The sequence below is a fragment of the Lynx canadensis genome, chromosome A3 (assembly GCF_007474595.2).
Source record: "Lynx canadensis isolate LIC74 chromosome A3, mLynCan4.pri.v2, whole genome shotgun sequence".
NCBI classification, from domain to species: domain Eukaryota; kingdom Metazoa; phylum Chordata; class Mammalia; order Carnivora; family Felidae; genus Lynx; species Lynx canadensis.
The window spans coordinates 137,544,965-137,565,698 of NC_044305.1; the positions used below are offsets into that span (position 1 = coordinate 137,544,965).

Consider the following 20,734-nt stretch of genomic DNA (forward strand, 5'->3'; position numbering starts at 1 on the left):
TTGGCTCAGGTCACGATCTCGCGGTCCGCGAGTTCGAGCCCCGCGTCGGGCTCTGGGCTGACGGCTCGGAGCCTGGAGCCTGCTTCGGATTCTGTGTCTCCCTCGCTCTCTGCCCCTCCCCCGCTCACGTTCTGTCTCTCTCTCTGTCTCAAAAATAAGTAAACATAAAAAAATGGCCCAGATGAGATCTCACTCTGCAAGTCATTTGCGATAACGTGTGTGGGGTGCATGGACCACACGTCAGCAGTGGCTTGTAGCTTCAGAATGACAGGATCTCTTGGCCAAAGGAAGTGTGCACATTATGTAGTCCAACCCTTAATTTTGCAGATGGGGAAACTGAGGCGCACGGAGGTCAGACCCTGAGCTGGCACTCGGCCGCGCATGGGAGGCCGCGGTCAGGGTTACCTTTGAGGCCCGGGACGAGGATGTGCAGGGAGCAGGCGTCTTCCGCCGTCTGCTGAGGACGTCCAGACGGGAGAAGCCACAGGAAGGCCAGGCCGAGGAGAGCCAGACCCCTCCTCATCACGAGCGCGTGCGGGACGCTGACTCCTGCAAGAGGGAAGGGGACACAGTGACGGGAACTCAGAACCCGGGGCCAGGGCGCAGGTGGCTGTCGGGCCTGTCCCCGCGTTTGGGGCCCTCCCTCGTGGGCCCGCCCGTGCCTCCCCTGCCGGCCCCGCTCGGACCTCCATCCCGACAGCGGACAGCGGATTCTCACGTCTGCTTCCCTGTGGCGGATACTTGGTACACACAGAGGCAGGGGCACGGTCGCATGGAAAGTACCACACTTCTCCTAGCACAGTGGCCCCGCAGTCCCCGGGCCCAGGACCACCCCAAGCCCCTGAGGAGCCTGACTCTGGGGCCGTGAACGTGCGTCTCCTGCGGTTTCCTAACTGGCATTACCGTAGGCCCCTGCATTCTTCAACAATATGTTGTGCAGTTTGCTCGGTTTGGGACTTTATAAGGCACCATAGTCCTCTGAGCCTCGACTGTTTTACTCGACCTTCTGCCCTAGGCTCGCCCACGTTGCCACGTGCAGATACAGCTCATTGATTATCTAAGTCTATCACCTACACCACCGAGATCTGTCCCTGGGGTGGGGGGGCAGGACGGGGACAGACCCTGGAAGGCGCAGGGTGCACACAGCTGGCCGTGCGTCCCTCCCCCAAGTGCCGGTGGGGAAGGCTTGGTGGCGACATCCAGACACCCCCCACTCCGAGACTTTTACGTTCACATGGCACAGCGTTTGGGCACAGCCACGCGCCCGGCTGCAGGCCAGCACCGGGACCGGTGCCCGGGCCGCATCACAACTCCGTTGTCAGCCTGCGCTCACCTTACAGGGGAGGCTGGAGCCCCCGAGGTCCCCCTGAGGAGGAGCCATGGAGCACGAGAGGTCTGCAAGGGGCTGGGCCCATGCGCGGCAAGCACTTGCTGAAGACAGCATGATGCTGCCGTCACCACGCGGCGTGAGGGCCCCGCGGCCCGCGACGGCTCCAGACAGAGGAAGCCAGAGTCTCTGAGCTGAGACTCCGGTGCCCTCCTTAGCGTGCCCACGCTGTGCCGCTTTCTCCATGAAAAGGACGCAGGCAGAAACCGCCTGCGCTCCGTGACACCTGCAGGGAGGCCCCAGCTCCCCTCTGCGTGACCACGGGGTGGACTGTAGAGGGTAGGGGTGAGGCTGATTGTCCCTCGATGGGGGAGAAGAGAAGGCCCACGGAGGTCAGCACACTGCTCCCGTCCCACCAGCCAGGGGACCACAGATGGGGGACGAAATCAGCTGCCCAGAGTTACCCCTCGTCGGTGGGGACGGTGGGGTCAGGACCTGGGGCCTCCTGACGCACCTGACCTGTCCCCTCTGCTCCCGTCAGCCACTGAGCACCAGAGTGGGCCCACCTGCCCGCTTACATCACGATGCCGTGGCTTTTATTGTGTGTTGGTTTATGTCTGGTAGAGAGGAAAGGAGCCACCATTTATTACCTAACCCAGACACGTTGATCTTATTTAGTTCCCAAAACCACCTGGGGACCTCGCTTCTCGCCACGAGGGTGGCGAGGCCCAGGCCGCGGGAGGCTGAACGGCCAGCGTCGCACCACAACTAGACCAGGAGGCTGGCGCTCAGCCTGTGGCGCTCACACAGGTGACCGACTGCAGGAGGGAGAAGACGTGCGAGGTCGCCCACAGCCCACAGGGATGACCTTTGCCCTTTCCCTTCTCCTCTGCCGGCTGGGCCGGGGGGCCCCGAGCCCGCAACGTGGTCGGGAAGTAGGTCACGCCCGCAGCTGGCAAAGCGCTCAGGGCACCCTGGCCGAGTGAAGGAAAGAATCCGTGAACGAACGAACGAACGAACGAACGAACAGGAGTTCACGAGCACAACACACAGAAGTGGGTGCTCTCTTCCTGCTACTGCCTGTCCAGCTCCCCAAGGGTTTTCCATGCCTGACGTCCGCACGTGATTCCCAGGGCCAGCCCCTCGGACACACGGCCGCTGCAGAGCAAGGGGCCCGCGTGGACACGGCCTCGCGGTCCGTCTGCCACACGGCCGTCAGGGTCCCGGAATCCCTAACAGTTTCTGAACAAAGGACAGCCCGGCCCGGTCACTGCAGTGTGTCCTTCACTGCAAGGATCTTAGCTGCTGTAGAAGCAAAGGCTTTGGCTCTTTCCAGGATGTAGCTCTGAACAGTGTTTGATAACGTAATGTTATATGTCAATAATCTCTCAATTTTAAAAAAGGCACGGTGTGCCTGGGTGTCTCAGTCGGTTAAGCTACTGACTTCGGCTCAGGTCATGATCTCGCGGTTTGTGGGTTCAGACCCCGCGTCGGGCTCTGTGCCGACGGCTGGAAGCCTGGAGCCTGCTTCGGATTTGTGTCTCCCTCTCTCTGCCCCTCCCCCACTTGCCCTCTGTCTCTCAAAAATAAATAACCATTAAAAAAATTTTTTTTTAATTTTTTTTAAACATTTATTTATTTTTGAGACAGAGAGAGACGGAGCATGAACGGGGAAGGGTCAGAGAGAGAGGGAGACACAGAATCGGAAACAGGCTCCAGGCTCCGAGCCGTCAGCACAGAGCCCGACGCGGGGCTTGAACTCATGAACCACGAGATCATGACCTGAGCTGAAGTAGGCCACTTAACCGACTGAGCCACCCAGGTGCCCCCAAAAAAATTTTTTTTAAGTCACGATACGAGCTTCTGGGCAGCTCAGTCGGTTGAGTGTCCAGCTCTTGATTTAGGGCTCAGGTCAGGATCCCAGGGTCGTGGGATCGAGCCCCAAATCGGACTCTGCTGAGTGTGGAGCCTGCTTGGGATTCTCTCTCACGCTCCCCCTGCCCCTCCCCTACTTGCACATGGTCTCTCTCTCTCTCTCTCTCTCAAAAAAAAAGAGTCATGACAAACATCTGTTCCACACCTACTTTCGTGCGGAAGCCAATGGGCATTTGCTGGTATGTGGGGAGGCAAACAGGGTTTAGGTTTTGGGGTGTCAACAGCTGACCTGGAAACTTCCCCTCCAGATAGAAGGCGTGTGTCAAGAGACCGCCACGCTGCTCAGCCCGACCCATCGCCCTCACACGAGGCGGCTTGCTTGCCACCTGCCCAGCAAGGAGGTGCCCAGGGAGGGGACAGCCCAGAACCGGCAGAAGCCAGAACGCCTCCCTGAGGCCCTCGCTGCTGGCGCATCAGCAGGGCAGAGAGCAGGGCGGCCCTGGGTGGGAGCCCCTTCCCCAGGGTTCTGGCTCGCCCGCCCCGGAGGAGAGGAATTCTGTTTGTAAACGCAGAAGCTCCTGGCCTCCTTTAAGAATAACATCCTTATCTCCCGGCCAGAGACCAGGAGGTTCCCACCCTCCCTTCAGTGAAGGAAGCCAGGGTTTCAGAGGGGAGATGCAATTTGGAATTCTCAGTCACCGTTCCTTATGAGAATGAAGGAGACGATGCAAACAATGTGGCTTAATCTGCCAAACGTACAGTGGTACGTTTTCATTAAACATCCACATTAGGGCCCACCATTTATAGACGGAGAACCACATCCAGGAGCACCGGGGCGCTGGGGCCCCCACCCCCACGAGGGGGTTGCTTCCTATGGTGACGGTGACGCTGATGAGGGGTCCTTCCCCAGAGCCCACCCGAGAGGCACACGCAGAGTAAGAGGCTTTTCCCGTCGTGTTCTCCGACCTCTGTCTCCTCTCGTCACTCACGGGCCTCTCAAGCTTGTGGATGAACCAGAGTAGCCGTGAGAGGTCGGGCGCGGCTCTGGCCCCCAGGAAAGTCCTGTTACGCACACACGGCGGCTCTCCAACTTTGCCTTTTAAATTCATAAGCACCTCCTAACTTCGGCCTCCAAGTTGTCACAGCCAGCAGGCCAGGAAGGGCCCCCGTCGCACCATGTCTCATCCAGTTCGGGAGACGAGAAACCCCCACTCCGTACCAGGCGACCCTCTCTGCGCTTGAAAGTGACCTTCTCCGGTCCTATCTTTGCACGCATCTGGCATTCCCATTACCGAACCCCAAAACAGAGCTACCGGCCACGGGTACAGGTTACTGCTGTTGTCCGTGCGGCCCCACGCTGCGACTGGCGATTCAGAAACTCGCTGCCCCACCTCTCTGAACGTGTGCGGAGCTGAGAAGGCCTCCCCCAACCGTCTGGTAGCCGGCAGCCCTAGGTCGTCGTCAGTTATCCCCGGGAAGTTTCCACCACAAACTGGTGAATTAACAAAACGGTGGAATTCTAGTGCCTGGTTCACGTGACACCCCCATCCTTTGTGGGGACCTAAGAACAGATTCCCGTCTGTTCTCCCATCTCTGGCCGTACCCGGAACCTCGCCTCGACCAGGCGACCCCCGTCCTGCCCTCCAAGACCGCCAGGTCACCCGGTAGAGTGTCCCTACCTGCAGCGCACGCTAGGCGAAGGGGGCGTCCTGACGGTCGGGGACCCACGAGGACACTGCACCCGGGAGCCTCATGGCTGCTATTTACAGAGGCCGCTGAGCCCCACAGGCCAGGCGAGCGGGGCCCCGGCTGTCAGGCTGCCCGGCAAATCAGGCTGCAGCCTTATCTGCAAAGAGCTTCCTGTTTGAAATACATCAGCTGCCCCGCGGGAGGGCGGCGAGGAGGGTGTGGGAACGTTGCAAACTCCCGGAGGTCAGGGCTCCCGGCAGACCACGGACCCGCCCCGAAGAGTCCTTCCAGCTCTTCACCCCCGACGCCACCCCGACTGTCCTGGGTCTGTTCTGTGCTTCTCTTCCGGGAGGACGGTGGGGATGCAGGAAAGCATTGAGTGGTCCTTATCACCTGGTGTCACATCAGACAGAAACACGCGCAGCTGACACGCTTCCTCTCCCGTTCTCCGTGTGGGCTTTCACTTCACAGCATTAACCTCATCTACTGGTCGAGACTGAACCCACGGCGAGACCCCAGACTCACCGCGCTCACCGAAGCTTCGTATGTGCCCCCAGAATCTCTCTGTGCGGTGGGCTGGGCGGGTCCAGCTTCTGCGCAGCCTGACTCTTGGGGGGGGGGTGCTTCTTTAAGAAAGAGATACACACATAAAATTAGGATCATAAAAAGCTACATTCAGGGGCACCTGGATGGCTCAGTCGGTTGAGCGTCTGACTTCGGCTCAGGTCATGATCTCACAGTTCGTGGGTTTGAGCCCCGTGTTGGGCTCTGTGCTGACAGCTCGGAGCCTGGAGCCTGTTTCGGATTCTGCGTCTCTCTCTCTGCTCCTCCCCGGCTCGTGCTGTGTTAGTCTCTCTCTCTCAAAAATAAATAAACATTAAAAACATTTTCTTAAATGCCACATTCAATGGTGCATTTGTATTTATACCGAAAAGAAAAATCTTAAGAGATTACAAATTTTGTAAAACCTGTCAGATTCCATGCACATCGCAAAATCCACGAAAAAGAATGGATCCTTTGTTAAAACCACCTAATAGCATAAATAAATCTCACAACCTGGACCAAATGGGCCACTTCCAGGGAAACACAGGATCTACCACAATGGACCCAGCATGAAATAGACGACTTAGCAGCCCCATAACAATGAAGGGAACTGAATTTGTAACTTAAAAAACTCCCAAAAAGGAAACTCCAGGCAGGCCAGGTGATTTCATACGAGAATTCTACCAAACTTTAATTTTTTTTAATTTTTTTTAACATTTATTTATTTTTGAGACAGAGCATGAACGGGGGAGGGTCAGAGAGAGGAGACACAGAATCCGAAGCAGGCTCCAGACTCCAAGCTGTCAGCACAGAGTCCCACGTTGGGGCTCGAACCCACAGACTGCGAGATCATGACCTGAGCCAAAATCGGACGCTCAACCGACTGAGCCACCCAGGCGCCCCTTTACCAAACTTGTAAAGAAGAATTAACACCAAGTTTACATACCTCTTCCAGAAAACAGAAGAGGGAGGAGCATTCACCAATTCATTTTATGAAGTTGGCATGACCCTGATACCCAAACCAGACAAAGACAGTACGAAAAAAAGAAAGAAAGAAAACTGTAGACCGATAACCCTCACGAATACAGATGCAAAAATCTTTAACGAAATGCTGGCAAATAGGATTCAGCAATACATAAGAAAGATTTATAAACTGTCACCAAGTGGAGTGTTTCAGGGATGTAAGCCTGGGTCAATATTCAAAAGTCCAGCAGTGTCATCAACCGTAGTAAAAGCTAACAAGGAAAAATTGCATGATCATATCAACAGGTACAAGAAAAAGCATTTGACAAAATTCAACACACCTCTTCATGAAAAAAAAACTCTCTGAAGGGGGGGGCTTTCTCAACCTGATAAAGCAGCATCAATGTTTAAATAAACCTACGATAACATCATACTCAGGAAAGACTGAACATCTCCCTCCTAAGATCTGGACACGGCAGGACATCCACTCTGACCACTGCAACGCAGCGCTGGAGTCCCGGCCAGGGCAAAAGACACGGCAAGGAAAGAAAAGGCACGCGGGTCAGAAAAGAAACACCAAACAGCCCCTTGTGCAGACGACAGAAGTGTCTGCTTGGAGAATCCCGGAGAGTCTACAGAAATTCCTAAAACCGGTAAGGGGGCTCAGCAAGGCTCCGAGTACAACATGAACACACGGAAACCCGGGGCACTTCCGCGAGCGAGCAGCGAACACGTAGACTCCGAAATTAAAAATCATTTACAGTCGCTCAAAGGAACGAAATGCCTGGATGGAAACCTCACAAAACACGTGCAGGACCTAAGTGCTGAAACAACGCGCCGACCGGGAAAATCGCAGCAGGTTTAAGAAACCACGAGGCGCGTCGAGCTCCGGGACGGGAAGGCTCCGCGCAGAAAGGAGGCCGGATTCCCCCCAAAGTGATCTACAGGCTTCACACGATTCCTATTGAAATCCCAGCAGGAAGCTTTGTAGACAGAGACAGGATTCTTCCAGAACTAGAAGACAAAGGAGGCAGAAGAGGCAAAACAATTTGGAAACGAAGAATGAAGTAGGGGGAACCAGTCTGCCCAACGTCAAGATTCATTATATGGAGAAGCAGAGCAGGGAACCCACACAAATACACCCAACTGCTTTTTTAAGTTTTCTCGTCCTTGTGATAAAACACACACGACGTACGATTCACCGTCTTAATCACTCTTCAGTATACAGTTCGGTGGTATTGAATACATTCAGATGTCACGTGACGCATCCCATCCACCTCCATGATTCCTTCCCTCTTGTGAAACCGGACCTCCGTACCCGTTAACGCCACAGCCCCGTCACACGCCCACCTCAGCCCCCTGGCCACCACTGCTGGACTTTCTATGATGTTGACTATTCTAAGACTCTCACGTAATGGGAAGCAAGCAGTATTTGTCTTTTTGTGACTGGCTTATTTCACGGAGCGTAACGTCCCCAAGGTTCATCCGTGTGGTGACAGGTGTCAGAACAACTTAACCAACTGAAATCCAAACTAACACAGCCCAACTTGACTTCACCCCTGCCCGGGGACGTTTGGCAGCATTCTGGAGATACCGTCACGCTGTGCGGTTGGGGGCGCGGTGCTGGCTTCTGGGGGGAAGGGGCCGGGATGCTGCCGAGAGTCCCACGGTGTTCTGGACACTCCCCACCACAAGGAAGAGCCACGCCCCAAAGACGCCCCTGGTGCCACGAGCGTCACCGGACAGGAGGCCTGAGACCGCAGTCCTGGGTGACGGCATACGGTGTCCCGAGGGTGCATCCCCTCGCCCACGCTCAACGCCAGCTGAGGGGAAGGCGCGGCATCCAGGTGCCAGCAAGGACCCCTGAGTCAGCCCCTATTCAGTCCTCAGCACTTGCCCTCCCACGAGGCGCTGGCACTGTGGCGAGAGCGCAGGAGACAGGGCGGAGAGTGACAGCCCTTGCCCAGCTCATGCTTTGCAGACCGCGTGGGACGAGCAGACAGCGAGCCTGTCCCACGCCCACCCCCCCCCCCCCGCAACCCTCCTCCTGTCTCACCACTGACCTGGGACACTTACCTTTTGTTCTGTGTCCCGAATTGTTAAGGGCTCTTTCAAAAAGTGCCAAAACCTGAGAGTCACTCTTGGTTACAGAAGAGGTGGTAATATTATACTAACGTACCTGCTTCAAGTAGCTTGTAAATTGGAACCGAGTTTCAATGGGGAATCGTGTTTACGCCTGCCTGGCCAACAAGTACCAAAAAGTCATGAGAAATCACTAGGCACGTCTCCCTCCAGACCTTCTCTGTCTTCCGTCCCGCCCTCAGTTTTCTTCTCGAAAGCGTGCAAGTCATGGCCCTGGGCTCGGGCTTCTCCCGGTGAACCCCGACCCCTCCAGCAGCCTGGCCCCGCGCAGTGGGTCACAGTGAGAATCTGGCACGGCTCCCCAGAATTATTTACATCTCCCACAGATAGCGGAGCCATCCGCACACAAGGGCCGGATCAGGCCTGTCTGTCTCTGGACAGGAATTTTCCCTGGAGTCACCCGGTCGTGCAGCTGTGGCCGTGGACGCTGTCCGTGAGGCCGTTCACCGTGCTCCCCCCGTCCCAGGCCCAAAGGCTCTGTTTCCCCAGAGTTCCCTGAAAGCCTCCCTCCGCTTGCGTATCCCACCCCTCAGCCACACTGGTCACCGGTGGGCACAGACCCCAGACGGTCAGGGAACACTCGCGCCCACCGGGCCGGGACATCCGGCTCTGACTTCACAGTGTCGCTCGCCAGCACGAGGGCTGTTATCCATACTCAGGGATGCTACGACTCACCACGACCTCTGACCACACCACAGCATCCAAGGTCATGAGAGCACCCGAGATCGCGGGGGGGGGGGGGGGGTCTCAAACGTGAGCGTGCACCGGAACCATCCAGAAGGCCTCTGAAAACGCAGACAGGGCCCCACCCCAGACCTTCTGAGTCAGTGGGCCGGTGCGGAGACCCGGGAACTTCCATTTCTCACCAGTTCCCAAGCAGGGCTGGGGCTGCTGGTCCGGGGACCGGGCTCTGCGAAGCCCCGCCTCCCTCACAGGGTCGCTGCAAGGCATCGAGTTAATGAGGCACCGGACACGCGGGGATGCTCACGCGTCATGTGGTAGCCGTCGTGCAAATTCTCGCTTCCGCCTTCCCTCCTTGGTTGCCCCACGAGACCACACGCTCCTGCCCCGGCACAGGGACCGACGCCAACAAACCCGTCCCTGCTCCTTGCGGGAGGAGGGAAAGACCTGATGGATGTGGTCCCCGCCTCCCGCAGCAGCCCCCCCAGGAGCGGCGAGGGACGGCCACAGAACCGCACCATCAGGCCCATCGACGGGCCCGGTGAGGGGGAGGCCGCCTCAAGCGGCCGGGAACAGCCTGAACTTGAACAGCACGGGGCAGCTGTCAAAGCTGCTAACCCCACACGGGGACTCCTGGGCCGGGGTCCTCAGTCTTTCCGTGGTCCCTCCAGGCCGCCCCTGTGCACCTCGTCCTGGGTCAACAGAAGCCAAAGGGATGGACTCCGCGAGCCACCAGGAAGGCAAGCCTTCTTACCTACAGCGCGTCAGTAACTGCGAAGTCAAGGCCGCCTGGGTTCACGACCGTCAGACGTGTCTGCCTCGGGCCCTGCGCACCGACGACCTTGTGGGCAGAGGCTGTAACTTGCCTCGTTTTTCTGTGCCCTGGGTCTACCGGAGGATCCGCGTGTCACCGGCCTCAAAAGCAGGGGCCTCTGCGCAGCCTGGGGCACCTGGGTGGCTCAGTCCGTTAAGTGTCCGACTTCGGCTCAGGTCATGATCTCGCGGTTCGTGAGTTCGAGCCCCGCGTCGGGCTCTGTGCTGACAGCTCGGAGCCTGGAGCCTGTTTTGGATTCTGTGTCTCCCGTCTCCCTCTCTCTCTGCCCCTCCTCCACTCGTTCTCTCTCTCTCTCTCTCTCCCCCTCTCCCTCTCAAAAATAAATACACTTTTTAAAAAATTAGAAAAAAAAAAAGAATAAAATGTAGAACTTCTCCTTTGTTCCGCTCACGGATTGAAGGGTTGCAGACTGGGCTCTTAGCCACCTCACTTCCCAGTACCTGCAAGATAACAAACCCTTCTTGTTCAGGAGACTGATTTCACAGATTCTCACTCCTTTCAAAACTAACATCACCAATTTGTTTTCAAGGACAAGACAGCTCATGTATTCTTTTTTTTTTTTTTTTTTTTAATTTTCTTTTTTTCATGTATCCTTTCAACAAACAGCGGGTCTGCGTAAGTGTCACTCTCCAAAGGACATACAGCTCCTCAGCGGGGACTGACAGGTCGTGTGCTCTGACAGCGACCCTTATGATCGGAGGAACCAGGAGACTCGGCCAGGCCGGGTCCCGTCCTCTGCTCTACACACGAGAACTCAAGTCGGAAAAGCGAGGCAGCTCCCGGAAGGCCCCAGCTCCCGCCCGGCGACGTCCCTAACGGATCTGTGCCGAAGGATTAAAACGGGCCCAGTGGTCAGCACTGCCATCGGGCCCTCACTGCACCGTGTCCGCAGTCCAGGCTTGCAACGTGCCAAACGGGAACGGTTATGAATAGAATTAGCGGAGTGACAAGGCCATGGCCGTGGGCTATAGCGGGCTCAGTCGCGTGGTGATTACAGACCCAACAGGGTTTTGCCCCACTTCAGGGAGGTGGGAAGGCTGTTTTGGGAGCAGAGGGTAACGTGCTGGGTACAACAGACCCCTCACGTAAGTACATCACTACAGACCATGAACTTGATTTTATCCGTATAGAATTCTGAGTAAAAATGTAACTGCCGGAGGAAGCGGCATTCAGACTGAACTTCCTTATAATCAGTCACCCACTGTTGCTGCTGTCTTGATTACAGCGAGAACATTCCAACTGAGCTGAAGGCACTAACTGCTTCTCCAGCAGTGAGAGCGATCTTTGTGACCAGAACCATCTCTGATAATTGAAGTGTCTCTATTTTCATTAGATGTGGTTTTATTGTACTGTCACAAATGTTTGTAAGTATCAAGTGTAGTATTAAGAGACCTAAAATTATGTATCTCAGCGCCTCAAGAAGTTGAAAATGTTCCACTAAGGAACTTTGCGGCTTCATATACCTTTATCGGTTCTTTTACCATATTGTAGGAATTAGGGACTAAAGGCTGGACTAATACACAAGCTGAAGGGAAAAGGAAGATTCAGAAAGTTACATCTGGGGCGCCTGGGTGGCTCAGTCGGTTGAGCGTCCGACTTCAGCTCAGGTCATGATCTCGTGGTTCGTGAGTTCCAGCCCCGAGTTGGGCTCTGTGCTGACAGCTCAGGGCCTGGGGCCTGCTTTGGATTCTGTCTCCCTCTCTCTCTGCCCCTCCCCTGCTCACCCTCTGTCTCTCTCTCTCAAAAATAAACATTAAAAGATAAAAATAAAAAAATATCCCAGCAAAAAAAAAAAGGGGGGGTGCGAGTAGATTAAATAAGACCGATAAAACATCCAACTGCTGAAGCTGGGTGACAGCTGACATCCCATTATACTTTTGGATGTGGATAAAGGCTTTTCCAAAGACAGACGTGAACAGAAACACATCACTGGCTATGCCTCGTCAGTTGGGCAACTACATTTGCCAACACCAAAATTTTCCACCTTTCCTGGTATTGGGGTAATCTTTGTTCTTATAAAGCAATTGGAAATGATTTGATATTTAAGTTTCTAACAAATGAATGCTAAGTCAACTGAGTCTTTGGAAGTTTTTGAAAGTGTTAGAAACAATCTTTTCCAAGTTGTTACCGTACGCAGATTTTACAGGTGACACGTTATCTAAAATGAAAGCGCTTCTCAGCGGCCACCTTAAAATATACTTGTTCCTTGGCGCACCCTAGTTTCGAAAGCAATTGTGTTCTCACAAAGTGCTAAAATGTATTTTCTTGGGGCATGGATTTTGTTTTAATGTCACTTGTCATCAGAAAAACCAACAGATTCAGAATTGTTTAAAAGAAAAATTTCTGGAAGCTTTCTGGAAAGTTTACCAATCTTGTTTCCCACAGAATGAGACTGAATGTAGCAATCTTCATGACCACTCGGTATCTGATGTAAAGATTCAACCACTTAATATAACCCACAAAACCCCCATCACTAGGAACTTGTAACTGCAGTATTCTCCCAGGTTACGGGGCTGTGGCCATTGACCCCAAAGGCCTGACACGTGCAGTTTAATGAAGTGCACACTTAAAATCCTGGGCACTGGTCACTTCTTTAAAAAAAAAACATCACTATCTTGTTTTAGGTATGTGCTGTAAAGTAGTAAAATCCCATTTTACAGATACGAAAACAGGCTGAGTGGCGACACCGGAGAATGCTGTGTTCTTATGGTGATAAGTAAAACCATGTTATCAACCTACAGCTCATCACTAATTTCTGGGTTTATGGCCACAAAGACTGAATTTTCCTTCCTTACATTCATCTGGCATTTTCTTTCTTTTTTTTTTTTAATTTTTTTTTTTTTAACATTTATTTATTTTTGGGACAGGGAGAGACAGAGCATGAATGGGGGAGGGGCAGAGAGGGAGACACAGAATCAGAAGCAGGCTCCAGGCTCTGAGCCATCAGCCCAGAGCCCGACACGGGGCTCGAACTCACAGACCGTGAAATCGTGACCTGAGCTGAAGTCGGACGCTTAACTGACTGAGCCACCCAGGCGCCCCTCTTTTTTTTTTTTTTAAAGATTTTTTAAATGTTTATTTTTTGAGAGAGCTGTCAGCAGAGCCCCACGTGGGGCTCGAACTCGCGAACTGCGAGATGGTGACCTGGGGTAAAGTTGGTTGGGCACTTAACCGACTGAGCCACCCAGGCGCCCCTCAGCTGGTATTTTCTGAAGACCAAAGTATATGCTAAACGTTGTCGAAGACAATTAGGCAGGGGCTCTAGAGCAGCACAAAAAAACGCAGAGCCTGGGAAACCAAGATGGCTTCACGCCAGGGAAGGGCGAGGGAAGGGCGAGGCGGGCTTGCGGCACATCATCCGGGGCCTGAGAAAACCAAACTTTACCCCAAACTGGGAGCCACTGAGCTTACCACGGTGGGGACGGTAGAGTGAGGAAACGGCAAATGGGGTCCTCCGAGAAGAGTTCTGGGCGACTGCCTCCCCTCGGGAGCAAAGCTTGAGCCGCCGAGCTGGGGCAGCACCAAGGGGAGCCCTCCCTAAAACAGCCCAAACAGCCTGTCTGGGATGGCCTCGACCCTCATCTTGCAAAATGGGGAACTACCACCAGCTCGCCTCACGGTGTAGCTGGGATCGAAATCTCTTTGCAGGTCTAATTTGGTGCAAGAGGTCACTTGGGGCTGCCTCCAAGGATGTTTCTTCCCCCCAGTGAAGAGGGGCGGCTCTGAGAGGCAGTTGTGAGGCTTAGCAATCGTGTGTCCCAGAACTCGACACCTACCCCTCCCCCAGCCACCTGGGAGAGTGCTGGCACAGCTGGGGCCCCTGCTGCTTTGCCCCCCCCCCCCAAACTTCTCACCAGAGGGACACCGGACCGTCGCGCGGAAGACGGACCGGACCGCGAATCTGTGCGCGACAACTGATTCCGCAGGAAGGGGAGCAGGGGGCCGCTTAACGGGCGGTCTCAGTTCTCACAGGATCCCACATTCACAGCAGCGTATGCACCTGAGACCACTGAACTGTGCCCTCACAAAGGATAAGATGGTAAACTTGCATATGTGGTTTTCTTTAAATGTTTATTTTTGAGAGAGAGAGAGAGAGAGAGAGAGAGAGAGAGAATAAACCCCAAGCAGACTCCACAGTCAGTGCAGAGCCCAATGTGGGGCTTGATCCCACAACCGTGAGATCATGACCTGAACCAAAATCAAGAGTCAGACACTTCACTGACTGAGCCCACCCCACCCCCGCCGGGGGGCCCCTGAAGTTCAACTTTGAGGTGGACTTTCCAGGAGACACGGTACCCGAGTAGAGCACCTCGGCGGGACTAGGACGTACCGTCACCCCGACTACTTGCGCTCCAGTTCCCGTGGATCTTTGGGATGAACTTGTCAAAGCGCCAATACTTGGCCATTTGGGGCGATTTCACGTGGTCCCGCCCCCTCCAACATCCCCGACTCCAGGTACACCCCTCGCTTGCATCCCGTTCCCCCGAACAGCCCACAGACACCCTCTCTGTTCAGAATCTTCCAGCCTGTGCAGGAAGCTACCGGTAATGCATCCACATCTCCGAAATTCTGAGAACCACGCCCAGAGCAGAACACTGTGAATGTTTTATTTAATCGTTTTGTCTACAACTGAAACTCTGGGAACTCAAAGTTAACATCCTTGCCCGTGAGCTTCTTATAGACGCCCGAGAAGGTTTCCACCTACGAGCAAAGAAAGAATTCGTCACAAAACTCTTAAATATGCACATTCATCTGAAAGCCTAACGATTATGTGAAACTGGGCCCTGCATGGCTTCCCCCCCCTCAGCAGCCGGGCGCACAGGGCACAAGGGGTACATAGGGCGTGCCCGCCTGCCAACGCTGGGGACGAGCTCATCTCTGATGCTGAGGGACACGGCTCTACGGTCTGTGCCCGACTGAGGTGCTCTGAGCCCGTGACGGAGCCCGGGGACCGTCCACCTCAGTCACGCTTTCCCGGGAATGAAGGGAAGGGACAGTTCTCCCAGATTCTGACACCACCACATCTCACCCCCAGAAGGATCCACAGCCTTGCTGAGGGGAATTACCTTACTTCCAATGTTCCTAGTAACTTAAAAGTTAGAGTTTTGACTTCCAAAACATCCCCCACTGTAAAACCCGACACGGAATCCAAAGGGAAGCGTGCAGAGGTTCCGATGGAGAAAAGCTGGCCCTGGGTTTACGCTCACTGGCTCTGGTGACACCGGAGACAGGTCGTGCCGTTTGCCCTCCCTGTGTCCGGACCCTCCCGCAACGCAGTCACCCCATTACCTTGTGTTCCACGTTGTTCTGCTGTGCTTTATCCAAATGAACCTTTATGAGCCGGCTGCCGTCCAGTTTCACACGGATTCTCTTGCCCACAATCTCGCTCGGGAAAACCAAGTCCTCCAGGATCGCGTCGTGCACGGCGGTCAACGTGCGGCTGAAAGAACAGAACGACGGAAGTGAGAAACCTGGAATCTATGAAGGCCTGCCCTCCTGTGAGCCCCTTCCAAGTCAAAAACGTAAAAGGCAAATCCCAGGCCCCTAAACCAAGTTACCACTGGGTTTCCAACGGATGACTTACATCTAATCCGTCGCCAGGGCCGGTGCCAAACTAGACAGGGCGACGAACACCTACGGCTTTCCTTCAAAGCTTAGGGGGAGTTCAACGTGACGCCTTATAAACCACACACGCCACTCCCGGTGATCATCTCCAGGGAGGGGGAAGGCAGGGAGGACTTTCACTTTTACACACAGCTGTAGGTGTATTTTCGGGCACGGTTTCGACGGAACACCTCCGTAACCTCTTAACCACTCGCTCTTCTGCAAAGCCATCCTTCTCCGAAGTTGTCAAATTATCTACAAATTCCTGTGACCACGTAACTTCCTAACACAAGATCCTGCAAGAGCTCGCCATGACCTCCGAAGCTCCTCCTGGTTCCCTGGGACGGGATGGGGCACCTCGGTCCCCAGCTCCTACGCCCCCACTCTCATCCCACCACGCACGCCTCCGCGATCGTCCCTCTCGCGTCCCTGACACTGCATCAAGTCCACGACCCACGTGGCCGCTTGACGAGGAGGTTCAACTGATTCCGAACCCCAAGCGCTAACGGGATACTGGGATGAGAGAAGAAGGGGCGGCCCTCAGGTTTAGAGGCACCTGTGTCACGGAGCCCATCAGGTCCCCTCGCCCCCAGCAGGTCCGAGACCGCATTCCCCTCATCTGTGCTTCAGAGCTTTCAGTTCCTACGCACACGTCACACCTTCTAGGGGCTCCCGGATGCCTCCCGAGGGCTTCCTGTTCCACGGCCACGGACGGCAGGCTCAAGGGAAAGCCACTTCCCAAATCCTGCATCACCTCTCAGAAAGCAAATGACAAGGACGCCGCCCCAGTTAAGCTTTTCCCACAGTACGAGGAAGAACACGAACACGGACAAGTGTCTACCCTCCCCCTTTAAAGCATAAATCAGAATGGAATCACAGCGGCCGCGCATCTTCTGACTCCAACACGGTCTATTACAACGGGGAGGGACGGGGATGCAACCTTGACCATCCCAAGCCCCAGGAACGGAACAGGCTCAGAGCAGTAATGGAAACCCTGCTATAGATTAGAAACAAGAACAAAAACAAAAAGAAGTGAGTCTCAGGACCTCACGTGTACGGGAGAAAGACGAGTACTGAAGGAGAAGAACCATGGAACCAAGCGGTGAAGGGCCGCGGCCGGCCGCCTAGGGCTTAGCGCAGGAGCACAGAAGGCCCCACGTGTGGGGGGCAGGTCACCAGGGACGTGGTGAAGTCGTCGTCCCCGGAGCCGAGGTGGAAACACACGTCTGGGAGGGGGGACGGCCAGAGCTGTGGGTGAGGGTCAGTCCTGCAGCTGCCCTCAGAGCGAAGGCTTCGTTCTCACACTCCCAGTACCGACGCGGGCTCTCACGGCCCGCGTGCTCTCCACCACCCCGCGTGTCTGATCTCGGGGTCACAAACTACCCAGAACACCAAAAATTCCCTGAATCCTTATGTTACTCCAACTGCTCAGGATCAGGCTCAAAGTACTGAAGCCCAAGATGCAAGTTCCAGAAAGTGTGGCCCCAGCCCTTCCCTTCCCCACTCCTCTCCCACAGGAGCAAGTATCTGCCTGTAAGACTCGAGTCCCATCCCTTGTTCAAGTGGTTTTACAAACAAGATGAAGTTAAAAACAGCCCAGCATTACTGGTGTGGCTGAAAAGAGTCCGTTCTCCTTATCCCTTTAGAAATAAAGACACGAGGCACAGTACCGACTTCACCTGGAGGTCAGACAGGTACCAGAGGAGTTTCCCAAATGGTCCCCAGGGCAGGGCCTGCAGGGCTTCAATAATCCAACTCTGTGAAACGAGACTTCAACAACACACCAAAAGGCCCAGATCAAGGAGCCAACAACTCTCAATCTGAGTTTAGGCCAGAAAACCCTAAGCCAATCAAGTTTAAAGAACACCGTTCGTGAGCATCTATAACCGCAGCAACACTTTTAATCTGTGATGTCAGCAACAGAAAAATATGCCTAATTTCTTAGCCTTAATTCACTGCAAAAATAAAAAGTAAAGACCCATCTCAGCCCCCCTCCGCTACTTCCAGTGTGCTTGATCCCACAGCTCTACACTGAGGATCCCCTCACTGTTCCTGTCCTTTACCCAAAGAATTGGAGAAAACCCTCTTTTCTGAAAGCAATGACCTATTCATTCTACCTATGTAAACATGTAATTCTTACTCTAGAATTCATTTTAAAACATTTATACACGGGGCGCCGGGGTGGCTCAGTTGGTTAGGCGACCGACTTCGGCTCAGGTCACGATCTCGCAGTTTGTGAGTTCGAGCCCCGCGTCGGGCTCTGTGCCGACAGCTCAGAGCCTGGAGCCTGCGTCGGATTCTGTGTCTGCCTCTCTCTCCGCCCCCTCCCCTGCTCACGCTGTGTGTCTCTCTCTCAATAGTAAATAAATGTCTAAAAAAATTTTAAATCAATAAAATAAAAACTAAAATAAAAAAGCAACCTACCAAAACTCTTAGTACAAACAATCGAGCAGATAAGGAGTTGTTCGTAAGGGGTTTACAGCACACTTTTTCGATGCTGATAAAATACTCACCTTCTGGGACGCTTTTGCTTGTTTTTTGTACGGCTTTTTCGAGTTGGCTTAGGCAGAATTCTCCTCTGTGAAGATTACCATGGAAAAAGAAAAACCTCAGGTTAGCAGAAAGCTGGCAACTGTCAAAGTGCTTCAAAAGGCAAAGGGCAGTAACGATAAATTCAAAGTTTGCAAAAGTCAAACCACCCACACCGAACAAGCTACTGAGAATTCCCCGATTTCTCATTAATTCATTCAGAATCCAGAGAATATATTCACACGGCGCCAGAAAAAAAAGATCCCTCGCTCCTGATTTGAACCCCAAAATACTGCACACCTGCCACAATGCCAGGCCCGCCACCTACCGTCGGTAGGAACACGCCTGCGGAGCCACAGCGCTAGTTAGATTTGTCACTGGCACTTCACCCCCACACATCTGTTTGCACCAAGGCCAGATCTGAACTTAAAAAAACACAGCCACCTTTCTTGACTACGGGCCCCTTTCCAGGAACTATTCCTCACCATCTGCTTTCCTCCCAAAGCGTACAGCCGCCCGCTTCAATTCTGTCCTGCAGACAAACCACGGCTCAGACCCACCACACGTCCAGAATTCCCTCGTAAACGCACTACATTCACGCCGTTGTAAACGTGGAGAGCCGTTTTCACGTTAACAGCGGAAACGTACTTATCTGTTTACCGCAAACACAAAGTGAAACACAAGTGATTTTAACAAAATACCCAAAACAAAACATTCCCCAGGACTACACACACCTGAGCAATAAAGACCACGTGCTTCCCACTGAACTTTTTCTCCAGCTCACGCACGAGCCGGACTTGGATTTTCTGGAAAGACTTCAGTTGAGGAACAGGAACAAAGATGATGATAGCTTTGCGACCACCGCCAACTTCGATCTCCTGAAGGAAGAACACAGAACACCAGCGTGACCTTAAGTTCACATGCCCATCTTTCCCATCCGAGCCCAGCGCTGAGCGCGAACACTCGGCTTGAACGTGGTCAAATACTCTAGCACACCAAAATTTTAAAGAAATCCTCCTCCCTCGCTTTCCCACCGCCAGGGCCAGCCCTCAGTCTCCCCTCCCTCACAAACCCCACGCAAGGATGCGTGGGCAACGCTGTGCTCCAGGAGGTAAACGTGCACAGCCGGAACTGAGGCTGCTTGTCCCGTGCGCAACCTCCAACCCCGTCCACACGCACTGCAGCTCCTAAACTAAAGACGGGAATTTGAAAAAGTGAACTTCCCCAGACACAGAGTCCAGACCGGCAGCCTGGAAAGCAGACCCGTAAACGCTGCAGCAGAGAAGCCCCGGGAACAAGCGGGAAGGAAGGGCGTTGTTCTCGCTGCCAACACGCCCACGTTAAGAAGGCCAAGCCTCAGACTTTCTCTGCGAGATGCTCCTTCCAGGACCAGGGAGCGGGGACGGCCGGCTCGGCCAGGTCTCTGACCCACAGTGCGCCTCCCCGCACACTGTGCCACCTTGAAGACGACCTGGGGCAGTCCCCCCACCCGCACGGCCGCACCTGCACGGGGCGCGCGGGAAGGGGCCAGGCGGCAGATCCCGCCACCGCGCCGCGCGGACGGTCCGCCTACGGCCACCCCCACCCCCGGCATAAACCCCCCCTTTACCTTGGCCGCCGTGATGTTCAGCTCCCTCAGCTGGGCTTTGAGGTCGGAGTTCATCTCCAGCTCCAGGAGGGCCTGGAGAGAGAAGCAGCCGGAGCCGACCCTCAGCGGGGCGCCCGCACCGCCCACGTGCAGACACTCGGGGCCTCCTCCCGGACGCGTCCCCACCTCCACCCGAGGTGACACGCGCCGTGGCGGGGGGTGGGGGGGTGCCGGTGCCGGAGCGCGGGCGGCACTTGCTGCCAGAGGATGACGGACACTTGTTGGGCAGGGGAACGCGCGCGTGGGGGCGGGGGGAACACGCGCCGGGGCTCCGGCCCTGCCCTCCCCTCACCTGGGAGATGCCAGACTCGAACTCGTCCGGCTTCTCGCCATTGGGCTTCACGATCTTCGCGCTCGAACTGAACATGGCCTTCTCCTGCAAGCACAGGGCGCCCTAGCTGAGGTGTCCGCGGCCCCAAGCCGCAGACCCCCGCCGGTCCCGGCCCCGCTCCACCCCGCAGAAGCCATCGGGGGGCACAGCCCGGGTAATCGGCCGTATCCCCGCCGGGTGAGCCGGGCCCGCCGATGCAGGGTGGACTCCGACACGTGTAGTCCTCAGAGTCGGCGGAAAAGTCCGCCGGAGAGAAGGCCGCCAACATACCTCGGTAAGAGCGCCGGTCTAGGAAGAGGCCTAAGTCTCGCGAGAGCGCCTCAAATCCCGGCGGCGCAAGGGAAGAGGCGGGAACAGTGCGCGAGAGAAACCGGAAGAACCACCGAGAAAAGGTCGAAGCCGAGAGAGTCCCAGGAAGAGGCTCGTGGGGTCCGGCGCGTTGGGAACGCTCCTCTGGAGGCGCCGTGTCGTACCAGGCGGGGGCCGGGCGGCCGGGCCGGGGTCTGGGCGGGAGGCGGGGGCCGAGAAAAGCAACCCCACCCCGAAGAGCGGATGTTCAAAAAAGTC

At 55.0% G+C, this 20,734-nt stretch overlaps 2 protein-coding genes across 3 annotated transcripts in view; both read right to left on the reverse strand.

The window, feature by feature from the left end:
- COLEC11 (collectin subfamily member 11) overlaps positions 1–4,965 on the reverse strand; it is a 28,566-nt gene extending 23,601 nt beyond the window's left edge. The window contains exons 1-2 of one of the 2 annotated variants that reach the window (XM_030309071.1): positions 4,882–4,965; positions 406–549 (exon numbers count right to left, since the gene is read on the reverse strand). In XM_030309071.1, the coding sequence (XP_030164931.1) occupies positions 406–523 (118 nt within the window). In that variant the 5' untranslated portion in view covers positions 524–549; positions 4,882–4,965. The remainder of the gene's footprint in view (positions 1–405; positions 550–4,881) is intronic. The other variant, XM_030309070.1, reaches the window with a different exon arrangement.
- Positions 4,966–14,640: 9,675 nt separating this feature from the next.
- RPS7 (ribosomal protein S7) lies at positions 14,641–20,530 on the reverse strand. The gene is made up of 7 exons (XM_030311712.1): positions 20,438–20,530; positions 20,129–20,212; positions 19,798–19,869; positions 18,923–19,066; positions 18,173–18,237; positions 15,345–15,495; positions 14,641–14,756 (listed from the first exon to the last, which is right to left on the reverse strand). Exons 2-7 carry the CDS (start codon positions 20,201–20,203, stop codon positions 14,679–14,681), a joined length of 585 nt encoding a protein of 194 aa, XP_030167572.1. The 5' UTR covers positions 20,204–20,212; positions 20,438–20,530; the 3' UTR covers positions 14,641–14,678.
- Positions 20,531–20,734: the final 204 nt, after the last annotated feature.